The sequence below is a fragment of the Pelmatolapia mariae genome, linkage group LG7, assembly GCF_036321145.2.
Source record: "Pelmatolapia mariae isolate MD_Pm_ZW linkage group LG7, Pm_UMD_F_2, whole genome shotgun sequence".
NCBI classification, from domain to species: domain Eukaryota; kingdom Metazoa; phylum Chordata; class Actinopteri; order Cichliformes; family Cichlidae; genus Pelmatolapia; species Pelmatolapia mariae.
In genome coordinates, this window is record NC_086233.1 from 1,836,630 (window position 1) to 1,862,638 (window position 26,009).

Here is a 26,009-nt window from a genome sequence, read left to right on the forward strand (position 1 = left end):
ATTTCAGTGGCTTCAATAAGAAATGTAAATCTAAATGTTGGGTTTTATTTAAGCATGACCTGTTCTGTAATATCGCTGTTATATTAAAATGGTATTTTGTGTTATTGATCGTTACTGTGAGACAGATTCAGAATCGCTGCTTTCTTTCTAGTCGTGGTTAAAAACAAAGTTTCTAATGTTTTACATATCGAAACATGATGCAAATCATCTGGTTTGAATGCAGACACTGTTCCACTGTGTCATTATTTATGAAGCCAAACGCAGAAGCAGGAAAGTGTGGAAAACGAAATACAGCGAGGAATTAAGAGGTCGGTTCATCAGCCGGTGCTGCTGATCACACGCTCACACGAATGAAAAACATTCACCAGTCCTCCCAGGAGTGGACGTCCAAAAGCCAGGAGTCCCATCTGAGACTCCACAGCCTCAGTTTGCATGTTAAAGGTTAAAGGTCATGAAAGTATCACGTGTTTGTAAGGTTATCAGGAGGAAGCCTGTTGGCTCTAACTCGGCAGCACAGCTGAGGTTTGCAAAGCTGCATCTCAACAAAACACTTCTGGAACGATGTTCTTTGGATACATGACACCAAACATCTCGTACATCTTTTTGTCTTATTGTTGGATAAATAAATAACGATGCGTCTTTATCATGACCGTATGTCCACATCACTGCTCTGCAGGAGGTTAGCAGGCAGACTTTACTCAGTAACTCGGATCATTTGCTCACAGTTTCATCTCTCAGTAGGAGGAGCTCTTCTAGGACATAATTTACTCACATTCTATACAAGCCTCGTAGAAAAATCCTGACCATGAAAAACATGACAGAATTTCATAAAAAGACAAGGAATTAAATAAATACAATGAACAGAAGATATGATCGTTATAGTTTTTATAACGTTCTTTCAATGCAGGGTTTCGTCAACTAAAAAAATCCAGTTTTACACACAGTAAACATTTACTGTCAACATGACACACACATGTAGAAAGAAACAGAACTGGCCAATGTGTGGCGTCAAATCCAAAATAAGCAAAATATTCCTCATTTCATTATTTAATACTTCAGTGGAGTCATGGTCAGAAGTCTCCATCCACTCCTTGGCAAAGTGGTGACACATCTGAATTAGAGCCAAACTGTCAATGTTCAGGACCCACCCAGGATCAAGCCTGCTGTGGACTGGAAACTGCTGGAACACCAGTGTCACTTCCACAGTGAAGCCAGTCTCACATGTCCATGGACTGACCAAGAAAGAAGCTCCTGCTCCAAAATCAACGAGCTCAACTGAAATTTGCAGCTGCCCACGTGGACGAGCCAAACGGCCTCTGGAGAAAAGTTTGATGGTCAGACAAGACAAAGATGGAGCTGATTGGAGGAGTAAAGGTGAGGCTTTCAACCCTGAGAACACTGCAGCTGTGACGCATGGTGGTGGTAGCATCACGCTCTGGGCTGTTTCACTGCCAGTGGTGCAGGTACACAGCATAAAGTTGGTGAAATCATGAAGAAAGAGGACTACATACACATTCTTCACCTCAAATAAATACATAGAACGTTGAACCTTGATTGCTGTTGGGTGTTCCTGCAGGACAACGATCCCGAACAACCATCAAAACTGATTTTGGAATGAAAGCAGAATAACATCAAGCTTCAGGAATGGCATTCCCAAAAGCCAAAAGTTTGTGGACCACAGGAGGAAAACCAACCAACTAAATGACCCTACCAATCCAGCCAAGAAGAGCGGCCAAATATCAGCCAGACATGCTGGAAGCTTGTTGTTGGATCCCAAAAGCATCTGGCAGAGATGTAACTGGCTAAGAGGCATTTAACCAAATATCAGGGGTGTATGCATATATTTGAGCCTGTGTGTATACTTGTGTGTGTGTGGACTGGTTCTTGTTTATCAAAGCCATTGGAGATGTATGCTGTACAATCATTCCACACTGGAAAAAGACCAGTTGATGTCAGAAGAAATGAGCCAGTTCCAGGATTGATGAGTTTCTCTGAGTTAATGTTATGCAGTAATGTGGAACGTCTTTCAGAGCTAAACTCTGAGAGTCCAAAGGATTTTAGCGAACAATGAAAGAGATTTTTTCCTTCTTCATTCAGGTTCAAACATGCTCTGCTGAGCTTCTGTAGTGCACGGCATCACATTTCGTGGGAGAAACAAAGACAGAACTTTAAGTCACGACCTGCTTCCCTGCTTGGCAAAGAGGGAAGTATTTTATTTAAAGGTTGCAGGCAGTGCGGGTGGCCGCAAACATCAGCGTTCACAGATGCAGGCCTCTTCATCCAAACGGTAAATAAAGCTGCTCTCCTCTCACATGAGAAGTCTGCTGGGTTTTGACCGACTTGTTTCCTGTCGTGCAGCTCATTATCCCTGACATGTGTTGCATTATACATAAAACAATCTGCTGTCTATTTTTAATGAGCATGAATTTTAAAGCTGCGTGTTGCTCTTCGCTGCGTGTTGTAGTCTTGTAGCTGCTTTCACCCGGGCCGTGACAGTGACCTGAGAATCCAATCAAATCTTAAAGCATTAGAAATAAAACCATACAGTGGTGTTGGATGAAGGGAGTGGTTGAATAAATGAGATGTTCACACTCACTGTTTCTATCCCCAGAGTGAACAGAGCTCCTGCTCTGCTTTGGGCTTTAATCTGTTGACGTCATGCTTTGATCCATTGGGAATTTGTCTCTGTGAAGCCTCAGCGAGGAACAAGAAGGAAAGAAACGGAACAAAAAGTACTTATTCCCTGAATAAGTAGAGAGAAAGTTACAATGACCTGAGCAGTAAAATCATGCACTGCAGGCTGCTTTGGTCTGGAGTGTATTCGTCTGCAGACTTTCTAATGGCCAGCAGGGGGCGAAAAGAAGTTTGGTTGTGTAGAAGCCAGCTATCTATGTTTGTATCATATCTAATAGACTCCGATTTGTTCACACACTGAGGTTAATTATGGAGTTCCACAGGGTTCAGTGCTAGGACCAATTCTGTTTACATTATACATGCTTCCCTTAGGCAGTATCATTAGAAGACATAGCATACATTTTCCTTGCATACACTTTTTCTGACAACATAAAGCAAAGAGGAAAACCAGCACAAAGAGAGCAGTCGTCATGGTGATTCTACTGTAGAAACATGAACAGGTAGAACAGAAGCTCATCCCTTCGTTACCTGTTGAAGTTCAGCAGCTGCTCACTTCATCACGGTGCTGGTCTGGGGTCAGCATTTACCCAGCTTTAACATCACTCTTGGCTAGCTTAGCGTTAGCATGCTGTCTGCAGGTGCTTGCAAAGAGCTGAAGTTGTGTTAGCAGTATAATGCAGCTGCGTCTGTCCTGGAGCAGTCTCCACTTTACCGTCGTGCTCTCATCCTTTTGTGCAATTAAAAATAAAAGAACCACTTCTTGATTCCATCCCTACAGATGACACCCAGCTCTGTCTGTCCATGAAGCCAGGTAACACACACCAATTAGTGAAACTGCAGGAATGTCTTAAAGACATAAAGACCTGGATGGCCGCTAACTTTCTGCTTCTAAAGTCAGATCAAACTGAGGTTATTGTATTTGATGATGATTTACTTCAGAAACTTAAACAGGTACAACGGATGCTGCAGCCTCACTGCTCATCCATTTGTTACCTGTTGAAGTTCAGGGTCTGGCTGCTGGGCTGGGGTCGGCCTTCACTCTGCTTTATGTTCACTCTGGGTCTTAGCTAGCTGGCTAGCTTAGTGTTAGCATGCTGTCTGTGCAGATGCTTGCAAAGAGCTGAAGTTGTGTTAGCAGTATAACTGGAAGTCTTGGAATCAATTTCCACTTTAACATCATGAGCAAGGGAACGTCACGGGTGCTGCACGATTTCTGTCTATTATGGTGTCGTGTGTTACCAGTGGTGGTGACTGTTGACCCAGTTATAGCTGTGGGACAGACGGCCTCACATCTGACTCTAAAATATTTTGGTATACAGAGCAGTTCATGGTCCTTTCAGTGACTGCACCGAGCCCAAATCATCGTCCCTCCACCATTGTGATGATAACTGTTTCATTTCCTCCAAACGTGCAGCTGTTCATGCCGCTGTTTGTTCCAGAAGTCTTGTGGTTTCTTCATTAATTTGTTCTTTTTAGAGAGAAGCAAGCCATACTTGCTCAGTCTTTTTCTACTTGTACGCTCATGAACTTTAACCTTTAACATGCTAACTGAGTCTGAGATGGAGCTCTTGGGTCTCTCTGCAGGTTCACTGAGCACTGCGAGATTTGAAGTTGGGTAGATTTGCTAGAACCTCAACTCCTGGAATGATTCTAGCATTGTGCTAACAATCCAGAATGATATTGGCCTTTAAGGTTTGACACAGGAGTTGCAGAGAGTTTCTCTGAAGCCTCAAAAAGGCAAAATGAAACTAATATAGTCAAAAAAGTCCAATCCATGTGTTTCCAAAGCTGTCTAGTTTCATAGCTACCCTGTATAGGACCAGTATGCCATATATTCTGGATAAATGTAGACTTTCTATGAACCAAAAAAATGGTTGTCTGAGAAACCCACGTCAAACCGCTCGGCTCCATTCGCTCCAGCAGAAAATGTTTGCTTTCTGGTTGAATTCAGATGCTATAATGACATTTTACTGGTAAGATACAAGGGAGTAACGATACAAAAGCTCGGCAGCAGAATGAAATGTCAGCGCTCGACTGCTGTGGAGTCTTAATGTGGCCGAGCTCCGTGATTCGTCGGTCAGGTCAGGAGAGTTTGTTTGGCGAGTGAGGATGAGCGGCTGTGTCCCTGCTGCTCTGCGTTTACTGCAGAGCATGGCTCGCTCCTTCTTTTCACGACTATTGTATGAATTTCCCAGAGGAACCCACCCGAGGGATTAATAAAGTTTCATCTAATCTACTTTCACGTCATTGTTATAAAATCACGTCGTTATTTTATTTTCTTTAGCCTCACTGGTTAGCAGGACTCACTTCAGAAGTGAAGTTGCAGACAAAGTGGTTTCATTGATCCTGCTGTTACAAAGAAAGTGACCAGCCACAGTGCCCTCTCCTATCACGGCATCACGGCGCTCCACACAGACAAAATGCTCTATAACAACTTATTAAAGAACACAAATGAGAGTCAAAGATGTTAAACCAGCCTACAAAAAGTCCCAATCCCATCGAGCATCCACCTCGATGCTGGGACAGCTCGATTTGTGGAGCCACCACTCTGCAACCCACATGATCCAAAGATTCTTCTAACAGCACCCCAGAGCATGTCTGCACAATATTCGGCCGTGACAGTGAGAGCAGTGAGTCTGCTGAGTCTGCAGGAAACATTTCCCTGAAGTCAAACGGCTGAATGTTTAGAAAAAGACTTCTGCAGCAGCCTCGTCGCAGAGCACTGAGAGACCGAGGCTCTGGAAAGCACACAGAGCGAGTGGTGTGTGTTTGTGCGTGCGTGTGTGTGTCATAAACCCGTATACACGGTTGCAGTGTGAGGACCTGTCTTGTGCACCTGCTCCTTGTAGCAGTGGCTGAATGTTCAGGCGTGTTTGAAGGTGAGAGCTGGGTTAGGATTATGTTATTAATGGTTGTTTTTAATCTTGAACTAAGTCAACAGGAAATTAATTCCAGTAGCGCGAGGTGAAGTCTCAGATTGTTTTATCCTTTCTGCAGTGCTTGGATTGTTGTCATGGAAACAGTGCTTTCCAGCCTCCTGAGTATGTTTGTGATCACGTCCTGCTCGACTTCTTAATTTATGATGAAGAAAAAAGCAACAGTGTAAAACCAAAGACTTCCGTTTTTTTTTTTTAAATGTTTTAATGAATGAATTTTCTCTCCATGAAGCCTGAAAGGTCGAGCGCAGGGTTTGCCCGAGTTGCTGGGAGCACCTCAGGTTTCTGTCATTGCAAACGTAGTTTCACGTCTCACCTCAGCTGTTTGTTTTCTTATTGTTTTATTTATTAGAAAAGAGATCAAACAAAAAACAAACGATAAAAAGAAAATTGTACTAATCAGTCAGTTTCCCTGAGAACGCATCAATTATTTAGTCAAAAGAAACAAACACACCTGAGCTGCTGGTGTTGCAGGTAAAGTCTTCGTCTTTCCCTGATTAGCACTCTGCTCGCAAAAAAAACAGCAAAAATTCAGACAATTTAAAAGCCACTTTACAGATACATAGTTAGCTTACAGAGTTTTATGACAGGTGTATCGAAGAGTCGGGGTACACCTGTCACTTAACTAAAGTCCACAGTAACTACATACATAGCAAAAAAGTGTAATAAAGTACAAAAAATTGAAAAATCATTTGTTTGTTTTTTAGACATATTTCTAGTTACAGAATAGATTTCAGAGGTTTGTCCCTCAAAACTGTAAATGCAAAAAAGTTGCACAAAATAGTTTACAGGAAATTTATTTTGAGTGTCTTTGTAGTTTTATTTTTGAGATATTTTTATAAACTTTAAGAAAAACGATTATATTATAATATTTTTTGATTAATTATAATATTATGTTTTTTATTATATATATATATATTTTTAATTATAATATTATTTGAAAAAAAAAAAAACAGCATCAAAATAAACTATTTCCAACAGTGAAATTTAAGTTTCAGCCTCCCAGAAACTTTACAGAAAGACATAAAGTGAAACACCAGTAAACCTTTGAAAGGCCCTGCAGGGAGAAAACTACATTTCCCACAGAAAATGGCGTCACTTCCGGTTTTCGAAGGTAATAGCGGCCATGCCACAGTTTGCGCTGACGTTTATTCCAGCGTAGGAAGTGCTATGAACAGCTGATTGGCAAAGCGTGTTTCTGGATTATAATGGTTTTGTTGTTGCCTACGCTTTTTATGCGATTTTTGCAAAAAGCCATTTGTGGATGAGACCGCGACCTACGACAAGTTGAATGTATGTTACGTAAGAACAACTCCTCATATGGGAAAAAATTATTGTGGTTGCAATTTTACTGGCATTTAAAAATAGTTACACAAAACAGAGCGTGCACGCTCCGATGGGCTTAAAAAGATGTGCTGGTGACATTAATAAGTTAACTTCCACAGTCTGTATTATTATTAACATTTTTATAGCTTTCCTTTGTGGTCTTAAATAATCTGCTTTCATATAAACATCTTTTGGTTTCAGGCTTGTTTCACACTACAAGCATCATTGGTGTCATCATGCTACAGCTTTCACACACACTCGTGTGTTGTTGCTTTTGGATCCAGAGAATATGCAGGTCACAGCTTTACTTTGTGTTTCACTGCGACTGCCTGCGAGCGGTCGCAGGTCTGACCTCCGTCTTCAAAGCAAACATTAAAGGCCACAGGATTGCATGTTGGTTGGACACAGTTGCAGTAACGTTGGTCGTGCTGCGGTCTCCCTGCTGCGACTGGAACAGAAAGCTCCACACAAACCTCTTTAAATCAGTTCCCTCCACCCAGAACATTAACTTCATTTTAGCTCACAGCTTTTGATACTGACCCAAAAAGTAACTGAGGGAGGGAAAAAAATCATTAAACTAAACAGCACTCTTATCAGCAGAGTGAAATGTTTGGGTGAAGGTCTCAGCACTCTGAGCTGCTCTCTAAGGTTTCTAATAGTCAAACCAGTAAACCTGGACGCTGTCCCATTAAAAGTTTGTGTTCAGCACTTTGGAACAAACCGAAAGTCTCAAAGTGCCCGAGGACCCGAGAGGCTCGATCACAAGGCTGAAGTAGGTCAGACAGGTAGTCTTTTTTTTTTTTAAAACAATAAAGTGCTTTAAAGGAAGGTAAAAGCATTTTAAAATCAATACATAACCTGACAGGTAACCAGAGAAAACAGGAGTGATGGGCAGGAGTGAAGGTGTCATCAATCATCCGGTCCACACATGGGAACAAGCATCAGGGATTCGGGTTTCTTGCACCTGCGTGAGTGTGACGGACTACAAACGCTGTGTCGGAGGTCGTGCTCCTCCTGAAGAAAGACTTCAGCCAGAACATGGTATACCGTCTTTAGACGTCAACTAGCTGGCTGACTTCCTCTTAAATCTCGTAAATCCTCATTTTCGTGGATGCCTGCAGGGTAAAAATGATTCTAACACCTGTGAGAACAGCCGCACTGATCAATTTAACTGGAGCTCAATAAATTTGGACCATTTCTAGCTATCAGTGATGTCTCAGAGTGAGTTGGATTATGGGAATGCAGTTCAGATCAAGTCACAACAACAGCCGCCTCAAAGTGCTTTACATTTTTACGTAAAGACCCTACAGTAATGTGGACAACACCACAGTAATGTGGACAACACCCCAGCAATTAGACCACCCCGATAAACTTCCGACAGAACCAGGCTCGGTGAGGTGAGGGAGACGGGGAAATGCTTCCAGTAAAATACTCAAACCTTCATTTGTGACGTTTTTATTGGAAGAGTCCGCGTGCCGTGCAGAACGGGTGGCGTACAGCAGTGACCTTTGTTTAAAGATGTTCCCCACAGTGTTTTGTACTTTGCAGCTTTTTTTAGACTTTCAAATTCAGGCATGTGTGTCTTCTAGACTTTGCAACATGCATTTTTAAAGATAAACCCACAGGTGGTTTCTGCAGGGTCGAGGAGGTAATTTCCCTTTTACAGAGGTCACTGCATCATAACAGGCAGCAGTGTGTCTGTATTCTAGTTCCGGGTCAGTCACAGATCAATCAGCTGCAGTCTTTCAGATCTTCTGGGAAAGCAGAGTCACTGCAGCACTTTCACAATCAGTGCATCATTATTATTGTGAAATATAAATGTGGCTGAAGCTGGTGAAGTATCCATCTCTAGCTGATAAACTTACCGGCTAACAGCGTTCATATTTATTTTGGGTCTGACAGGAAAGAGATATTCTATCAATTACCCGGCAGGCGTGAAATGGCCTGCGCACGCACTGTTAAATGAAAGAGTCGCCGTGCGTCATGTTGCGTGCTGGTGTGATTGGGCTTCGTCACGCATGGATCCTCTGATGAAGTGACACGAACAGAGTTGTAAGAATAATGATTTTGTTGTTTGTAGTGGTGTCAGACAAGCGAAGGGGGGGGGCGAGTCATCGGCGAGCGTGTGATAGAGCTGTCTCAGAGGACACGGGTATGCCCAACTTCTTTCTGTTTTTTATAACATGGCGAGATGAAATGTTTGGTTTAGAGACAGCCCAGCTGACTGTAAACTAACCACGTGGGATCTGTCTTTACTCTCAAACATAATTTCTTCAATACAAAATATTGGAAACCTTATTTGTTGGCACGATTTATCACCCAAACAATTTTTGGCTGCTTTTGGCACTCGTGGCTCCGTTACCCCTCTGAACGATGCTGTGCGGTCCAGATGTGAATCAACAGTCATGACCTGGTCAGTCTTGATGTGGGTTAGGGCTGGTGTTGTGTGAGCCAGATGTGGCATGAAGCTCTTAAAAGGGCCCTGTCATTCAGGCCGACAGATCATCCACCTAAAGTGCAGATTCCCTGACCAGTTGCGAGTAGTTGGCCACCCAGGTGATTTGTAAAACCCAGTTCATGAAGTCTGGCGAGTGACGCCCTGGCAGCAGCCAGTTGCTGGGGAAAGTTTGTGCCCAGTTTGTGAGTGGTTTCTGGAGACGGCTGACTGCAAAGAGGTTTGTGGTTCTTTGCCTAAAACCAGAACGGCCCCGTTTTTCCAGATCTACAAGCTTCCCAAAGATGCATAAGGCCATAGCTGACAGCTCTGACTTCTTCTTAAATGAAACTTTTGTGCTGCTTTCTGATGTTTCTTTACTCTTGGTTTGGGTTGTTGTCGCTCATTCACCTGCTCGTTACATTTAGGCACAAACTGCTTCCTTAGGCTCACAGATACTCGTGGTTTAGGGTAAAACCTAAACCTTACACAGACCGTTTAGGAGCCACATCTTAGCTCCAGCATATAAAGTTGGGCAGCTCACCAGTGGCTGGCTCTGAAATGTGAAATAATAAGAAGACCTGAATCACAGCCATTGTTCACAGCTGTGAAACTTGATTTTCATGCTTTATTGGACTAAACCGAAACAATGGCTGCCTGGAAGGTAGGAGATCGATCCGAGAACACATTATTTCCTCCGTCTAATGGGCTTAAATATGAAACCACTAATGCATGTTCCCCTTTAAAGCCCGATATTAAACTTTCTGGCTTTACATAGCAGTTACATTTTCAATTAAGACCCAACTAGAACTGAAATCCAGCAGCTGCACCAAGTAAAGAGCTGACACACGTAGTTTTCTTATATAGGTTTTGTTTTACATTTGGCATCAGGGTTATATGTGGTATTTCTTCAGATGGAGTTTAATTCTAAAACTCGCTGCATTTGTTTTGGGAGAAAATGTCCCTGAAGGTGCCGTATGCAGAGTTCTGCCATCCATAAATCAGCAGCACATATAGTTCAGTACATTGCTATAATAACCATAAGGGAACTCATTAAGGTGGGGTGATAATTCAAAGTAAAACCGAGTCATCAGGGTGTGGGGAGGCTGAGCAGAAGATTAAACAAACAGGGACCGATGCAGAGAGGTTGAAACTGGGTTTTAATTGTTAGAAAATTATATGTATGATAGTTATTAGTGGCAACATTCAAGTTTTCTATGATGCAGGTGTTACCTTAACATGTAAATGCACAGACTGTAAATAATTTTAATGGTTGCTGAAATTGTCCCAAGGATTGATCATTGATCCAAGGTCCTACCCTCACCTAGTACCATTACCCCTGACTAGTTGAACTGGGCTTCCTCTGAAGGGACTTGGCTTTAGAGATGGGGCGAGTCCTCAGTCATTCAGTAAGAGTTCAGAGCAAACCCTCTGCTCCTCCTGGACTCTAGATGACGTGTTCAAGAATGCTCTGGCAGGTGACCCTGGAGTAGGAATAGGACATGCTGGAAGAGGTCAAGCAGGTATCGGGGGGAGGAGGCTTGGCTTTCTCTGCTTTGACTGCTGACTGTGATGCATGATAAACATCAGATAATAGATTAATAGGTGGACAAATGTTGGATTAACACAATTATGAAGGTGAAGATGCTGCAGAGGATGGAGATGTGCTGTTTGGTGCCATCCATGAAGCAGATGATTTACAGGCAATATGAGAATAATGGAACTATCTCAGACAGTATACCAACGACCTTAAACCCCTACATGGAGTCTGTAGGTCTGGTGTCTTTCTGCTCTTATTGCTTAGGTGTATGGCAAGAAAGAGCTGACCCTGAACTGTTCACAGTGCCCAGCCTTCAGATGAGAAAACTTTTTTATGTAGGTATCCCCCTGACACTGACCTCTGGGTAAACGTTAACATTTTAATCTAAATAAAGATTTAGCAAACATATCTATAATTGTGTTACCTGGTGAATAATGAGGAGGAACGGCCTCATGGGGGTGCTGCTGTGGCTCCAGGTCAATGCTGGGACTCTGTAGGGTGTGTGTGGATATCGCCAGTTGTTAAAGCAAACCAAATAAAAGTTTTGCCCTGCGTAAACATCAAGTTTCTCGCCAACGGATGTGTGTCTCCCTTTCTATTTACTGGTTGTGCGGATGTGTTGTGTGAGAGCACGGTGCCTGCTGTTTACTCTGCGGGAGGCCAAATAATTTCTGTAGATAATGCACACTGCTGTGCAAAAAGTTTATATTCATCTGATGCTCAGATTCCTATCCATCGGGGACGCGTGGGATCATCTCGGATGCATTGTGCGGCACAACAATGAGCCCCAACATTCATCCAGAGTGATAAAGGACTATCATCAAGCAGAGGAGAACAAGCAGTCCTGGAACAGATGGTGTGGACCCCACAAAGCCCCCGATCTCAGCATCGTGGAGTCATTCTGGGATTGCAGAAAGAGATGGGGGAAAGTTTAGATGTTACCGCCAACTCGTATGGAAAAGACAGAAAACTTTCCCTCAAACAGTGAATGTGTATACATCGTATAAAAGACTAACAGGACTCATACGTGTCATATGGACTTTTTCATGTGGTTGCTGTGACAGCCCTTGTCCAGTCTCTGGATCCGACCATGGAGGAGTTTTCAGTAGAAGAGTCTACAGTTCTCAAACCCACACATGGTCCATTAGCTCCAGCGTGTGAGCAGCTGGATGCTGCTTGTTTCTTTGGACTGCACCGAGTCCTGAGTTCGCGCCCCGGGGTCGGACTATCAGTGCAGAGCCGGCGCCCGTGGGAGGGCCTTATGCAGAAATGACCCGGACCGTGTTGATGCCATCTCTCACCTGCGCAGTGTACATTTAAAAGCAACCCAACCTCACCAGGCTTGGCTCCCCGTGTGCTCGTCTTCTCCCACAAAGTGACGTTCTGGTCATGTCAAGTTAAACTAAAATCATAAACCAGCGGTCCCCAATCTTTTTTGCGCGACACACCGGTTTATGTCCTACGATATTTTCACGGACTGGCCTTTAAGGTGTCGCAGATAAATACAGTAAAATAAAACCGGTACCAAAAAAAAGAAAATGTATTCATAACACAGGGGAAAAGACCCAGGGAAACTGAGTTAATGATAAAAGTGATAAAAAATAACGACTGAAAACCATAAATTTCACACCCGAACCTCAACTCTCGCGGCCTGGTACCGAACGACTCGAGGTTGGGGACCGCTGTCACAAACCATACCTGATTTTTAATTCGGCTGCTCTCCCTCCAATCTAGTCTTCTTGTTCGGCGGCTACTTTTCAACGGCTTCCTGTTCTGACCATAGATCTCAAAATTGCACAGAAGGCAAAGACTGGCTTCTGAACGTGAGAGATTTTCGGCCACACCCACAAACTGTTGTCTCACCACTTTTGCTGTTAGCCAGATTTGACCTGTTTTCCAGATCAGTTTAGTGCTACCCCAGGAAAAGACCATAAAGATTTTGGTGCCAAATGCAAAGTGTACACACATAACATCTATGATTTTCTATAAACGGTGTTTGTGGTTCTGTGTTTAGCCATTCCTCAACCCAGAGGGGGGGTCCAAGTGTGACGTCGTCCTGCTGAATCGTTGGAATGTGAGAAACTACCAGGTCCAACGAGGTGACATCGTCTCTGTTGTGTGAGTAAATAAACCAAACGACACACGTGTGCATAAAATGGTTGTTTTGTTGAGAAATTATCGGATGGCGATGATGTAAACAAAACCCCCGCTGCGTCTTTCACTCACGTTTCACGTGTACGTTTGTTTTTGTGTGGACGAGTCTCGGAAGTCTCAGAAGTTGCTCTTCGGCTACACGGTTAAGCTGCTGGGTTTGTGTTGCTGCAGAAGCCTTTTCACAGCCTCGTATTCAACCCCGTCATCGCGCATAAAGACGTATATTTGAACAAAATACCTGCAAGAAAAGGACAACAAAAAACCAGCGTGTCAAAATGATCTGAAAGTGACAGATAACAAATATCTGCTGGAGAAATCAAATGAAGCCACGAAACACTGTGATTAACAGCGGCTGCGGTATTTTAAAAAGTTCGAGCTCTGATGGAGAACGCGTTCCCAACATTTGTTTTATTGTTTGTCTCTCTGTAGATGGCGGCTGCTTTTGAAAGCTTAGCTCAGCGAGAACAATAGGAGCGCTCTTTATCTGACATTTCATGGTTACAAGAAGATGAGTCATTTATAAAACTAATATAATTTTTTTGTCAAAGCATCAAAGCTGAGCCGTTGGTCTAACGGTTAGATTATAGCCGTGATAACACACTGCAGCCTCAAAGTCAGAAACACATTTCTTTTGTTAAACAGACACTCGGTCGCTTAAAAGGATTTCTGGAAGTGATTTTTAAGTTTTAACTAGAAACTAAGTTTGTGGGCGGCATGTTCCTCCCGGTTTGGAGGCTAAATCACTTTTGATGATTTTGCTATACAAGTTGTGATTGGAAAGTTTGGTTGGTCCATTGATCCAGCCGTCTAATGCAAGATCTGGACAAAGTAAGGATTGTAAGTCTGGGAAGTGGTGAGTTTTGCATTTATATGGATTTTTTGCGTATTCTGTGTGCAGGCAAACGATGGCATGCACCACAGTGCGGTCTCTGAGTCTTTTGCCCAAGATAGAACATTAATTAGAGCTCCTCTAAGTCTTGAAATTCTTGAATCCATGAACGTTGAATAAAACAACAAGGATGCTCGTGGCCCGACCCTTCGAGTTTGGACTCTTCTACTGAAAACTGTGACTCGGCCGGACGCCCCGGTCTCGTCTCCAGGTAAGTCAGATTCCCACATCCGCTTCGTGCGCGGTGGATTCTGCTCCGAGTGAACCAAACATAACAAACAGCGAGTGCGGTCCATTGAAAGAGCACCGACTCACGCAGAGCCTTCGCTGCTCATTAGACAAATCTCGCCGGAGAATCACAACTTTGAGTTTTTGCATCCGAGTGCAGCCTGGGAATGTCTCAGCCGTCCGTCCTCAGTCCCAGACGTCCGCCGCTCCATCGATGTTCCTGTGAGCGTCACACACACTGATTCAACCTGTTCAAACCGGAGAAGCTGCAGTCCCTCCAGCTGCTCTGAGACCCACAAAACTGAGAATTCACACAATGAAATTGACAGATTTAACAGCCTTTTCCAGCTGTTTGATGGCGTGACGATGATTCTGTCATTTTTTCCCTAATTTTTTGTTATTTGAGGCAATCTGTGACAGGAGGCAGGAAGACGAGTCCTCCTCTGTGATTTTCCCCGGATGGCAGCTCCTCTCTGTTCGAGAGTCGGCGCTTTTGTAGGAAAAGAGATGTTTCTAAAAGTGTGTTCCTGTCGGTGCACGGAGCACAGCAGCTCCGAACCGTAATTTAGCCTAATCTGAGTCTGAGTGCTGCTCACTTTGAGCCCCTATATTGTAGCTGAATGCATAAAGAGGCCTCTTTCTGGAGGAGGGGAGCGATCAGGCAGAGCAGCATCACACAGCTGCACAGCCACATACAGATGGAAAGGGAAATGGGGACACTGGTCGTGTAAAGTTCACCTGAGTGCAGAATCTCTCTGACATTTAGACTCGATCTGCCGTTTTTGTGGCATTATCAGCTCAGTGCACCTCAGCCTTCCTCCCGCCTCTGCCTTTTTCTCTGTTTGTCTTCCAATCTTAAATCACCACCTGTTTACGTGACAGCCCTTTGAAGAAGAGGGGGATCTTTCCTCAAAGCAGCAGATAGCGAGTCCTCCACATGTGAAAGTGATCTGTATCGCCTCACCTCATCACTGGGGATTGTGTTCAAATCTCTCGTAAAGCCGCGTCTATCATCCTGCGACGTCGCCTCGGATTTAAATTTCAAACGTGCGGCTACGCTGCGGGCGAGGCCGACTCGGGCTTGTAATTGGCACTCGTTTTAAGGAAGATCTTTCGGGGGAATATGCCGGTCCGTAGAGTAAAGTCTTATTTACGCTGTTTGGCACGTGCTGGAGAAGGAAAGCGATTGCGTCCCTTTCTTTCTGGAGAGCTCGGCGCTTCCGTGGCTGTTTGTTTGGTGAAGACCATCACAAACCTGATTGATTTTACGTTCGACTGTGAGCACAGCCATTTCCCTCTGAGCGGCCTCAGAACAGATTTGTGCAAAACATCATTTTCTCCAGGACGGGGAGGAAATGTTTCAGGCGGGTTATAAATCTGCACCACGAACAACGTATGGAGTCCCGTGCTCCTGCGCTCCTTTTGTTTTGTAGGGTTTGAAAGCTTTAATGACGGCTGTCCTGGATCATCGGGTAACGGTGGTGAGATGTGCCCCAACCCAAAGTTAGTTAGATATGAACTTAGTGCATCTTTTTCACCACTTCTCCAGACTTTGGTCTCAGAGGCAAAGCGATGTTCAATCAGGTTCAGCAGCCTGGAGAAGTGCCAGGAAAGCACCGAAAGTTCATCCCAGCACTGTTATCCGTGAACTGGGTGTAACACTGGTGAGAAGAGTCACTTTTACCAACTCCCAGCTCCTCCTGTTACATTTTAGAGGGGATCTACTCCACCTTTCCTTATTTTCTGTCAAACACATCCTGTTCCAAAGCTGGATGAGTGGGAGAGATGTGGTCAGAAGACCCACCCACCTGCTGGTCAGGCCTTCTGTTTATGAGGGGAAGCCAATCATAAAGACAAGTTGGTGTAAAGAGAGAGGAGCTTCAACAGCTCATGTCAAATGGAGGATAAACTGAGGGGCTGTGAGACCCTGTGTAAGGTAAATAATGATTATGAACTTTAATAAGTTACAGTTTTGTGATGTGCTGGGTTCATGTTGTAAAGGGGACAGTCACACAGCTTTTTGTAAAGAGTCGTCTGCGTTGCCAACTGGAGACACGCAGAGAAACGAAACCTGAAATAATTCAATTCAACTTTATTTATACAGTGCCAAATCACAACAACAGTCGCCTCAAGGTGCTTTATATTGTAAGGTCGACCCTGTAATAACACATACAGAGGAAACCCAACAATCATATGACCCCCTATGAGCAAGCACTTTGTGACAGTGGGAAGGAAAAACGTCCTTTTAACAGGAAGAAACCTCCGACAGAACCAGGCTCAGGGAGGGGCGGGGCCATCTGCTGTGATTGGTTGAGGTGGGAGAAGGAAGACAGGATAAAGACATGCTGTGGAAGAGAGACAGAGATTAATAACAGATATGATTCAGTGCAGAGAGGTCTGTTAACACATAGTGAGCGAAGAAGAATCATGTCAAGTAGCACTGTTGCAGCGTTGAGAGTTGGAGATCCTAATCACGAGTTCTGGGTCCGTCTGACCTGGTCGAACGTTTCACTGTCATTCTTGTTTTTCTAGCTCAGACTGGAAATACTCTGAGTTTAACAAAACACTCAAATAATGAAGGAGAGGATGCTGAAATATATAAATGAAATGTAAGTACAGGTTATACTTGTTTACCGTTGGGCCTTTCCTAAACCTGATCTAGGTTTTTGGTGTCTGAACCTAACCTGCAAGTAAGAATAAAACACAAATATCACAAATATGAAGCAAGATACAAACTGATAAACTTGTAACTAATGTAGGATTCATGCTGAACTTTAGAAACAGGGTTATGAAGAAAGGATTTGGCCACATTCTGATTTCTTACTTTTATGTTGTTTCAGTTCATCGAACAAACTTTAAGACAAAAGATAACCGAGTAAATACAACATGCAGAGTTCAATTTCACAATCCAGACCTGATCTCTGTCACACCTGCTGAAAAAAATAAAGTGAAGCAGGCTGAAAGATCTCAAACAGCAGCACATCACGCCGCGACCTAAAGAACCAGAGTCAGTGACATCATCAGTCTGAACGGTCACAGAGACTTTTTAAGGCTCTGGGACTCCAGAGAACCACAGTGAGAGCTGTCATCCACACACGGAGGAAACCTGGAACGGTGCTGAACCTTCCCAGGAGCGACCAACCAACCAAAGTTACTCCAAGAGTCCATCGACGATTCATCCAGGAGGTCACAGAAGAACCCAGAACAACATCTACAGACCTGCAGGCCGTTCGAGTCCCGTCACATCTGCATCAAACTAACAGCGTTTCATAAAGAGATCACAGCAGCAGCAGGGAGGGTGGTGGTGGTGGTGTGATGGTCTGGGCTGCTCTGCTGCGTCAGGACGGCTGGACGCACAATGATCCAAAACACAGCAGCGAGTCCACCTCTGATCGAAAAATGCGAAGGTTTGGGAGCGGCCGAGTTGAAGTCTGGACTTAAAACAGATTGAGGTCATGACAAAGAACCTCAGGCGTGATATGAAGGAGTCACTGACGTTGTTAGGTTCAGGTAGCCTCTCCATAGCTTTAACACATCATTCCTCCTCTTGATGTCCCGTGTGCCAAACTACCAGCTCGTGTGTTTCTGTCGCCGGCGCCGTCTGACATGCTGGTTTTGATGCCCTGCGATGAGAGTGTGATTCTAGAGGCTACACGTATGAAATGAGAAGGGCGTGCCTTTGCATTGTGACACGTGCTGTTTACACGTCTGCTCTCTGTGAGTCATGGCGAGCTGAAGTCTGCATGGCTTCAGTCGTGTTTCTGGGGTTGCTGGTGTTGTTAGAAGAGGACGCGTGGAAACGTCTTCCCACTGTGGAGATTTGTGGCACTTTATGCAGCACAGATTTGACGTGTGTCTCAGCTCCTGAGGGTATTCACGGGCTCCCCAACAGGACGTTCGAGTGTTAATTTCATTCCCTGGTTATTATCGTAATGAGATGAAATGTAAGCCTGACTGTTATAATCACGGGCTTCATTCCCACGTCTGTAATCTTCAGCACCTACGGCACACTGAGACTTTTAAGGTGTGAAACTAAATTGGAAGCAAAAATCTTCCCCCTTCTGCAGTTCTTTGAGCATCGTTTCATCCTTCAACAGTTAATTTTAATAAGCATTGTCGTTTCAGCGCTGTGCAAAGACTCTTTCTTGTTATCTTTCTATACCTACATGCCTCTTTCTCCAACGTCTCCAGAGATCAGGACACATGTCAAAGTCTCAGTTAGTTGTTTCTTAAAATTATTATTATTTTCTGAGGCGTAGACTGTTGAGGTGAGGAAGCAAAAAGCCTGTGGGGTTTCTATAAGCGTCTCAAATACAGATGCAAATGACAGGAGAGAAGAAACCCGGTGAAAACAGCCAGGCAGAAATAACGAAGGGAATCAAAGAAATGAGCGCTGTGCTTGTGCGCTGAAGGAGTTCAAACTGAAGGAGCTGGAATAACAGTTATTGGAACAAATTGCATTTTTGTTGCATGTTGTTTAAAAAAAGCTGAAGTTTTCCTCATGCTGCCACAGCAGCTGCTTTCCTTCGTCTAAAAGAGGCGACTCACAGCACAACAGGTCACTCTGTAACACCACTGCAGTGATATTCATTCATACTCAAAGAAAATTAAGAGCTGTTTGGATTTGCTAAACGTAGTATTGTAACTGAGGTGTTCACTGAGCAGGGTGGGTGTGCACAGCCCGGTTTATTTTAAAGCTCGACACTTAGGATGAATTTTGAGACATAAAATTACAAAAAGCTGTTTTGGGTCTTGGAGTCCATTCGACTTTTCACATATTTCAGACAAGATTCCCCAGATTGTGTCAAATGTTTTTGTCTTTTAGTATAAATCATTTTCTTCTAGTGGAAGCTCGTCTTATCCGGTCTCGTTGGTCTCTGAGATTTGTCCACCAAAACACGCTATCAGCTTATTGGATCTGCAAAAGATCAGCAAAGTATGCTGCAGTACTTCCTCATTAACTTAAAAACCGATCAGCTGAATTCAGCCATAAATAAAGTCAGTGTCTTTTACTGTAACACATATTATGAGGATCTGCCTCCTAATAATTGGAAAAAAAAAAGACTCCTGCTCTTCACTTGAAGTTTCATATCCCTGCACTAAGATGAGTATCTGTGGAGTAATAATTCTCCAGTCGTCGTGGAGTGGTGCGCAGCAGACGTGTGACGTGCTTTTAAAACCATTTCACCTTCCAGGTAGATTCTTACTCTTTTCTCATGCTCTCAGCCTTAAATGACTGTTATTACTTATCATCAGTGTCACACATGTAACCGCCTCTAAATACCGGTAGGTTCTTATAACCGTATTAAATGGAGGTCACTCTGCCCCATTGAATAGAAATAATGGGTTGAGTGTTTCCAAGTGAAAATAGCAGGAAAATGAGACATTAGGAGGCTGATGGGCAGCAGACGCATGTCATCCTGCAGGCTGCTAATGGTAACGTGTGAGTTAGCTGCACTCGCTCAAACATTAGAGACCGATAACAGGGAAGAAGTTTAATGTTGTATTTTAATGGTTGTTTGGTTTGTTTCATTCCAATCTTGCACTACAAGAAAGTTTCAATAGTAATTAACTAACAATCTTAATTTATTCAGTTACTGGTCATGTTTTGTTTGTGAGGTGTCAAAAATTTATCGTGTTGAGGAAAACATTGTAGATTTTTATAAAAATATAGCATGCACGGTAGCACTGACACACAAAGCGCAATCTTACAACACACCAACACAACCGGCCAACAACAGCGACCACCAGTAACGCTGCCAAAAGAACACCAACCAGCGGCAACAACAGGCCAAAGACGAGAACAAGAAGAAGAAGCAAGCGCCGTCGGCTGCAGGCGTCCTTCAACAACAGCTTCACTTCATGTCAAGTGGCTTTATTGTCATTCCAACTGTGTGCAGTGGTGCAGTACACAGTGAAACGACACCACGGTGCTACATATGACAGTCAGCACAGGACTGCATAAAGTGCAAAAACTGCAAAAATAGGAATGTTCAAAAAGTAACTTCATGCACACGCGGTACATTTACCCAGCCTGCCTCTCCAACTGTGACAGGTTCTTCTCATCATGGTGGTAACCAGCAACTTTGACAAACTGGTGATAATTGATGTTCTGGGAATAACAAAGAAGTTCAAACATCATCAGTAGGGTTGATATACGCCTGTTTCCACACTGTAGTATGTGCCGCACACTTTAAATGTGATTGTTTACATAACAAAGACACGATTTAATAGTAATCGCAGATTACTGGTTAGAAGCTCGAGGAGGCGGTGCTTACTGTGGATATAAGGCTTTTTTTTAACCCGGCGTTGGCTGAGACGAGCTACCTGTTTGATCAAAACCAGAAAGAGGAAACAGAATGTTGGATTTCTGCTTTAAGGCCCAGAAACCATAAAAATAACACGATTTCACTCATAGGATGAACCTGAAAGAACATTTGATTTTTCTATAACAAAATTATGTTTTCTTACTTTTGCGCCTGAAACTCAGTTTAATGGAAACCAAATTAACTGGACTTTACTTCCCCGCGGCAGTCACTACACCTTCACGGTACGATCGCACAGCTTCACACATTTTCTCTTATTTTCTCACACGGTTTAATCTGCTGTCATGCGTCAGACAGCAGCTGCCTCCTTCAACACATTTCATAAAAGAGAGGGCGAGCGAGGAAATGAGCGGAACGGCTGCGGTGTCTGTGTTCACCCGCTACGTTTATATATTTATTTCTCATCCGATTCCTGTTCAGCAGAGCAGGAAATGAAGTATTCACATCTTCTTAGAGCTCAGATTTATGGCCTTGCTGATTGCTAATTGGCTAGTGAATAATCACGTGTAGTACAGCGAAGACCAGAGAGCGGAGGGACCTCGTCGCTGTGGTTTACTGCTGAAGACAAACATAATGGAGCGTCCGTGACATTCCTCCTCACCTGTCTCAGGTTGTCATTAAAGGTGTCTTGCAGAGACGCTTGGATGAAGTTCATCGCAGGGCCATGAAAAATTAGACAGAAATGTTTTAGATCTCGTTTTAGAACAAGAGTGCATGGTTTCATTGTTTCCAGTCTTCATCTCCAGAAGTGAAGATTTATTAGCTTAGCTCGGCATAAAAAATGGATGAATTTGAAGATTGTGTTCAGAACTTACCCGCCAATCATCTGATTTGATCATTAAGTGTCATCAAGCGTTCAGTAATGGCTGCCGTCCGCGAACGAGAAACTCTTCACAGCTAATTATGTGTTCTTGTCTTTGTTGAAGGTAAATAATCATTTAGATCAAACAGCATGTAAGCACGCAGAGTGCTGACATACGTTTATGCTAACACAACAAGCCAGAGTCCGCTCTTTGTCCCACTGCCAAAGTATAATTATAGCACAGTTGGTGGAGAATAGCAGGAGACCCAAATCTGAGAGACGGCACATGGAGTCCATGCTGGGCTCTGAAACTGATTTCCATTAAACTGGTGTTACAGGCGGGCTAATTAAATGGGCCCACAGAGGTTTCAGTCTTAAAGAAGCAAAAACACTTCTCAGCTTCTCAGCAGTGAATGAGACATTCAGCTCAGTTTACCTGCTGGCAGCACACCTGATCTATATAATACATGCAGTACATGTATGTGTTCTGTGCACATGTACTGTTTACCTTCAGATCCCCCCCACTGTCACTCAGCACCTGATCCCCACAGGGCTGCGTATTCAGCCACCCACTGCACACCACACCTATGACTGCAAACCAACCCACCCGACCACCATCATCATCATGTATACCGATGACGCCACCGTGGTTGGGCTCATCTCTGATGCAGGTGAGACAGCGTACAGGGCGGAGGCAGACAACCTGTCCCGCTCAGAGAACAACCTGAAGCTGAACGTCCTTAAAACCAAAGAACTCGTAATGGACAGACACAGGTCCACTACCCCGTCGTTATAAATGGAGAACAGGTGGAACCTGTCTCCACCTTCAGGTTCAGTTACCTTTGCAGATGAAGAATCAAAGGTTAATCCCAGTTGTTGCACTGACAGATGGATTATCACTGACTTTGGTTAACCTCAGGATTGTGGCTTTTAGTGAGTCCTGTTTCCCTGGAACACCAGTACGAGAGCCCGCTTCACCCTGTCCCAGCGATTAGCCTGTGGCAGGTGCTAACTGTCATCTTCCCACAGCCTCCCTGAAGCCTGTTCATAGGCAACCTAACGATACCACTGAACACACTAATCACAGCTCTCGCCTACATTATAACAGTCCTTACTTACTGGATCGTTTTTAAACTCTAAGTACTCTTATGTACTGCTAATGCATTGTTAATTTCAGAGTCCAGAGCAACCAATGACGGCTTTCTGTTGAGGACCTGACTTTGGCACGTACATTGAGCACTTTTACGTCACTGAGTCAGGCTGGAAAACTGTTACTTTAACTGCTTCAACAGGAATATTCAGTAGAAATTAGTTCTACAGTTACACGTGCAGAAGTGAATCATTACATTTATGTTAGCTTTTCATCGAATCTCGTTCTGAAATACTCACGAACTTTCTTTGAGCCACAGCTGGATAAAAAAAATCAATCCAGAAATCTCACAAGTAGCATCGTCCCACCCCTGCTGGCCTGCCTGGTTGCTGTCCAGCGATTGGTCACCACGCTGTCTCCTTGTGAGAACCCTGATTGGACATCCTACAGCCGGTACTTCAGTTACCGATCAAATCAAAGAGTGTAATCAGACATCTGTATGATTGCAGGTGTAACTGTGACTGATAAGATAAATGAGTAAAGTCGCACACCTGTTGCTGTCGAACTACTTCCATTCAGGGTCCGACCAAAACCGCCGTTTCCTCCTCAGACAGTGATGTAGTTGCCGTGGGATGAGACTACAAATGGAGAGCGCTACATACAAGAGAACATAATATCTGCTTCTGCCCTAATGTTCTGCCTGCACATGCTTATCCACGCCTGATATTGATGCAATTAAAAGATAAAACACTCGGAGGCAAACCCATTTATTTCTCTTTCTGTCTGTCCTTTCTTCTCTGCATGCTGGCTAATACGGGAGACGTCGTCAGCGTCCAACCACTGTGGCGGCGCCTTCTTTGTTTTTCTCCCAGTATCTCGTACTGGCATCAAAGCAGCACACGGCTCTCCTCTAATGTTTCCTCGTCTGCCCGTTTAGTGGCGGCGGATCCCTCCCTCCCAGCACCCGTTAGTCAGTTGACATATTGAGGGCACGATGAAGGCTGTATGTTAACGCCGCAGGGAGCGACACACTTAAAGGAAGCAGGTGGGAAAAGAAAAGTTCTTTCTATCAGGATGTCGTTTCAACTTTTTGGCATAAATACACAATAAAAATCCCACATTGGAAATGTGGATGTCGCCACAGAGTGACTAACCCAGTCCAGTATCACCTCAGAGCACTTTATTAATGTAAGGCCGGGAGAGTTGAGTTCAGCTGCAACTCTGCAGTTTAAGCCGTTTCTGTTTGCTGGCTCTGTTTAGTCATGTGCTCATCATGCATGGGTGTGCGCTTTGCTACCAGTTAAAGTGCTACACCTGAGAAACCCTCCTTCTCAAAGGTTTTCAAGGCGATTAGAATAGAATAGAATAATCCTTTAATTGTCCCACAACGGGAAATTTGGTTGTATCAGCAGCAAAAAACACGAATATACAAAAAGAAATGGACAAAGAACAGAAAACAAAAAACCACAATTTTTACATATTTGCATCGTGGACAATAGTTAGCAGAGCAGAGTGCAGTACAGTTGTTAAAATTAGCGTACAGATAGTGTGCAGACAGAGCAGGATACTGAAAGATGTTTAAATAGTTAAGAATATTTAGAATAATTAGAAAAGTGCAGATTGTGTGATTGTACCTGTGCATTCAAAAGTAGACATGTAACTTCCAATAAGTTAGTGTATATATAAGCTGAGAAAAGTAATGTGCAGTTATAACAGTAGACGTTATTACAGCGCAGATGTAAACATCTATGTTTGTTGGGAGCAGTTTTGATTGTACAGTCTGACAGCTGCAGGGAGGAAGGACCTGTGGAAACGCTCCTTCATGCATCGAGGATGCAGCAGTCTGTCACTGAAGGAGCTCTGCAGTTCAGCAGCATTTACATGCATGGGGTGGGAGACTCTGTCCATCAGAGATGTTATTTTGGCCGGAGTCCTTCTGTCTCCCACCACCTGCACTGGGTCCAGGGTGCATCCCAGAACAGAGCTGGCCTTCCTGATGAGTTTATCCAACCTCTTCCTCTCAGCTGCCGATAAACCGCTGCTCCAACATACCACACTGTAAAAAATGACAGATGCCACCACAGAGTCATAGAAGGTCTTTAAAAGCGCTCCCTGTACTCCAAATGACCTCAGCCGCCTCAGCAGGTGGAGTCTGCTCTGACCCTTCCTGTAAAGAGCATCAGTGTTGTGGCTCCAGTCCAGTTTATTATTCAGGTGAACACCCAGGTACCTAAAAGAGTCCACTATCTCAATGTCCACTCCCTGGATGTTCACCGGTGTCAGTGTGGTGGCTCTGCACACTAACACCGGTGAACATCCAGGGAGTGGATGTTGCACCTTTGCACTGTTTAGGCCAGACGCAAAGAAGACGCCACACACACGACGGTTTAAGCTGAACATGTGGCGATGAGCTGGAAGTCCCAGCTGCTCCACATCCTTTAAGCCAGCGCTGGAAACGAGCTTTGATCCAGGCTAATTCCTCTGCTGCCAGGAGGCGTCCCCCCGCCCCCCTGAGCTCCCAGCAGGCTCCCCCCCGCCCCCCCGAGCTCCCAGCAGGCTTTGTGTCGCCAGCGTTTTAACACAGTTACGTTAATTGATCCTGTGGTGGTGCTGCGTTAAAACCAGAGCGGGGAATTAAAGTGTGAACACGCGCTGCACAGGAGTCCTGCTTTAAACCTGCATATGTGGTTTCACTCTGTCATCATGTGCAGCCACACGTCATGAAGAATTAGCGGAGGAATTTCCTTTTATATGCGTGAGTTATAGAACCAAGAAGTGGAATTTTGAGTGTAGTTTTACTGTTGAATCAATACATCGTTTTATAGAGGCGAGAAATTTACTGCAGTGCGATATGCAGCGTAGCAGCGCTCCATTAAATCACAGCTCCCAGCAGTTCATTTCAAGGTAATGATGACAAATTAAAATGACATAAAATAAAGTAAATTTAAGATCATATTTTTAATGCTGGCTTTTAGCTCTTGCATACAGACGTGCTGATGGCGTCCGTGCACTCGGAGGATTACCTTCAGCTTAATGTTCTTCGGTTTAAGTCGGAATTAAAAGTGGAAGCATAAACATGGATGTGGATTTATGGATTTGTGACTTTGCTCAACTGTTTTTTTTCCCCACAAAAGCTGTTTAAGATTCTTCTTTGATTTTGGGGTAAGACTGTTGATGAGATGATGACAGACGAGTGAAGTTTAGATATTTGCTGAGTGGGCGTCCATCTCAATGTTTCTCACCGTTTTCCTCCAGTGTCTGAACAAAATAAAACATTTAAACGAGTTAAAAATGGGTTTTCCTTTTCCACGGATGCAAAGAAGACGTTTGAAACAAAAAGTAGAAAATGCAAGAATATTGTTGTTTGTTGGCGTCCATAAATTTGTTGTACACGTACAATGACAATAAGAGGCTATTTTATTCTGTTGTGCCGATCACAGTGTGTCAGGTGTTTGTTTTTATCACGTTACTGCAGCAGGTAGTCGGCCTTCAGAGACCTAGGATGGGCTTGCATCCCCCTTCCTGCTCACTGGGAGCTTAGCCTGCTCAGTTTTTCTGCAGTGAAATCTTTGATAAATGGCCGGCGCTGAGCGGTCACATGGTCAGTTTGTATTTTTGGATATGTGTGGTGGCTCAGCCCAGAATCTCAG

The 26,009-nt window shown here is 43.9% G+C and overlaps 1 protein-coding gene across 5 annotated transcripts in view; it reads left to right on the top strand.

The window, feature by feature from the left end:
• Positions 1-26,009, top strand: part of immp2l (inner mitochondrial membrane peptidase subunit 2) — a 177,774-nt gene that overhangs the window by 18,479 nt on the left and 133,286 nt on the right. For all 5 annotated transcript variants that reach the window (XM_063480438.1, XM_063480440.1, XM_063480441.1 and 2 more), the window contains exon 3: positions 12,885-12,988. In XM_063480438.1, the coding sequence (XP_063336508.1) occupies positions 12,885-12,988 (104 nt within the window). The remainder of the gene's footprint in view (positions 1-12,884; positions 12,989-26,009) is intronic.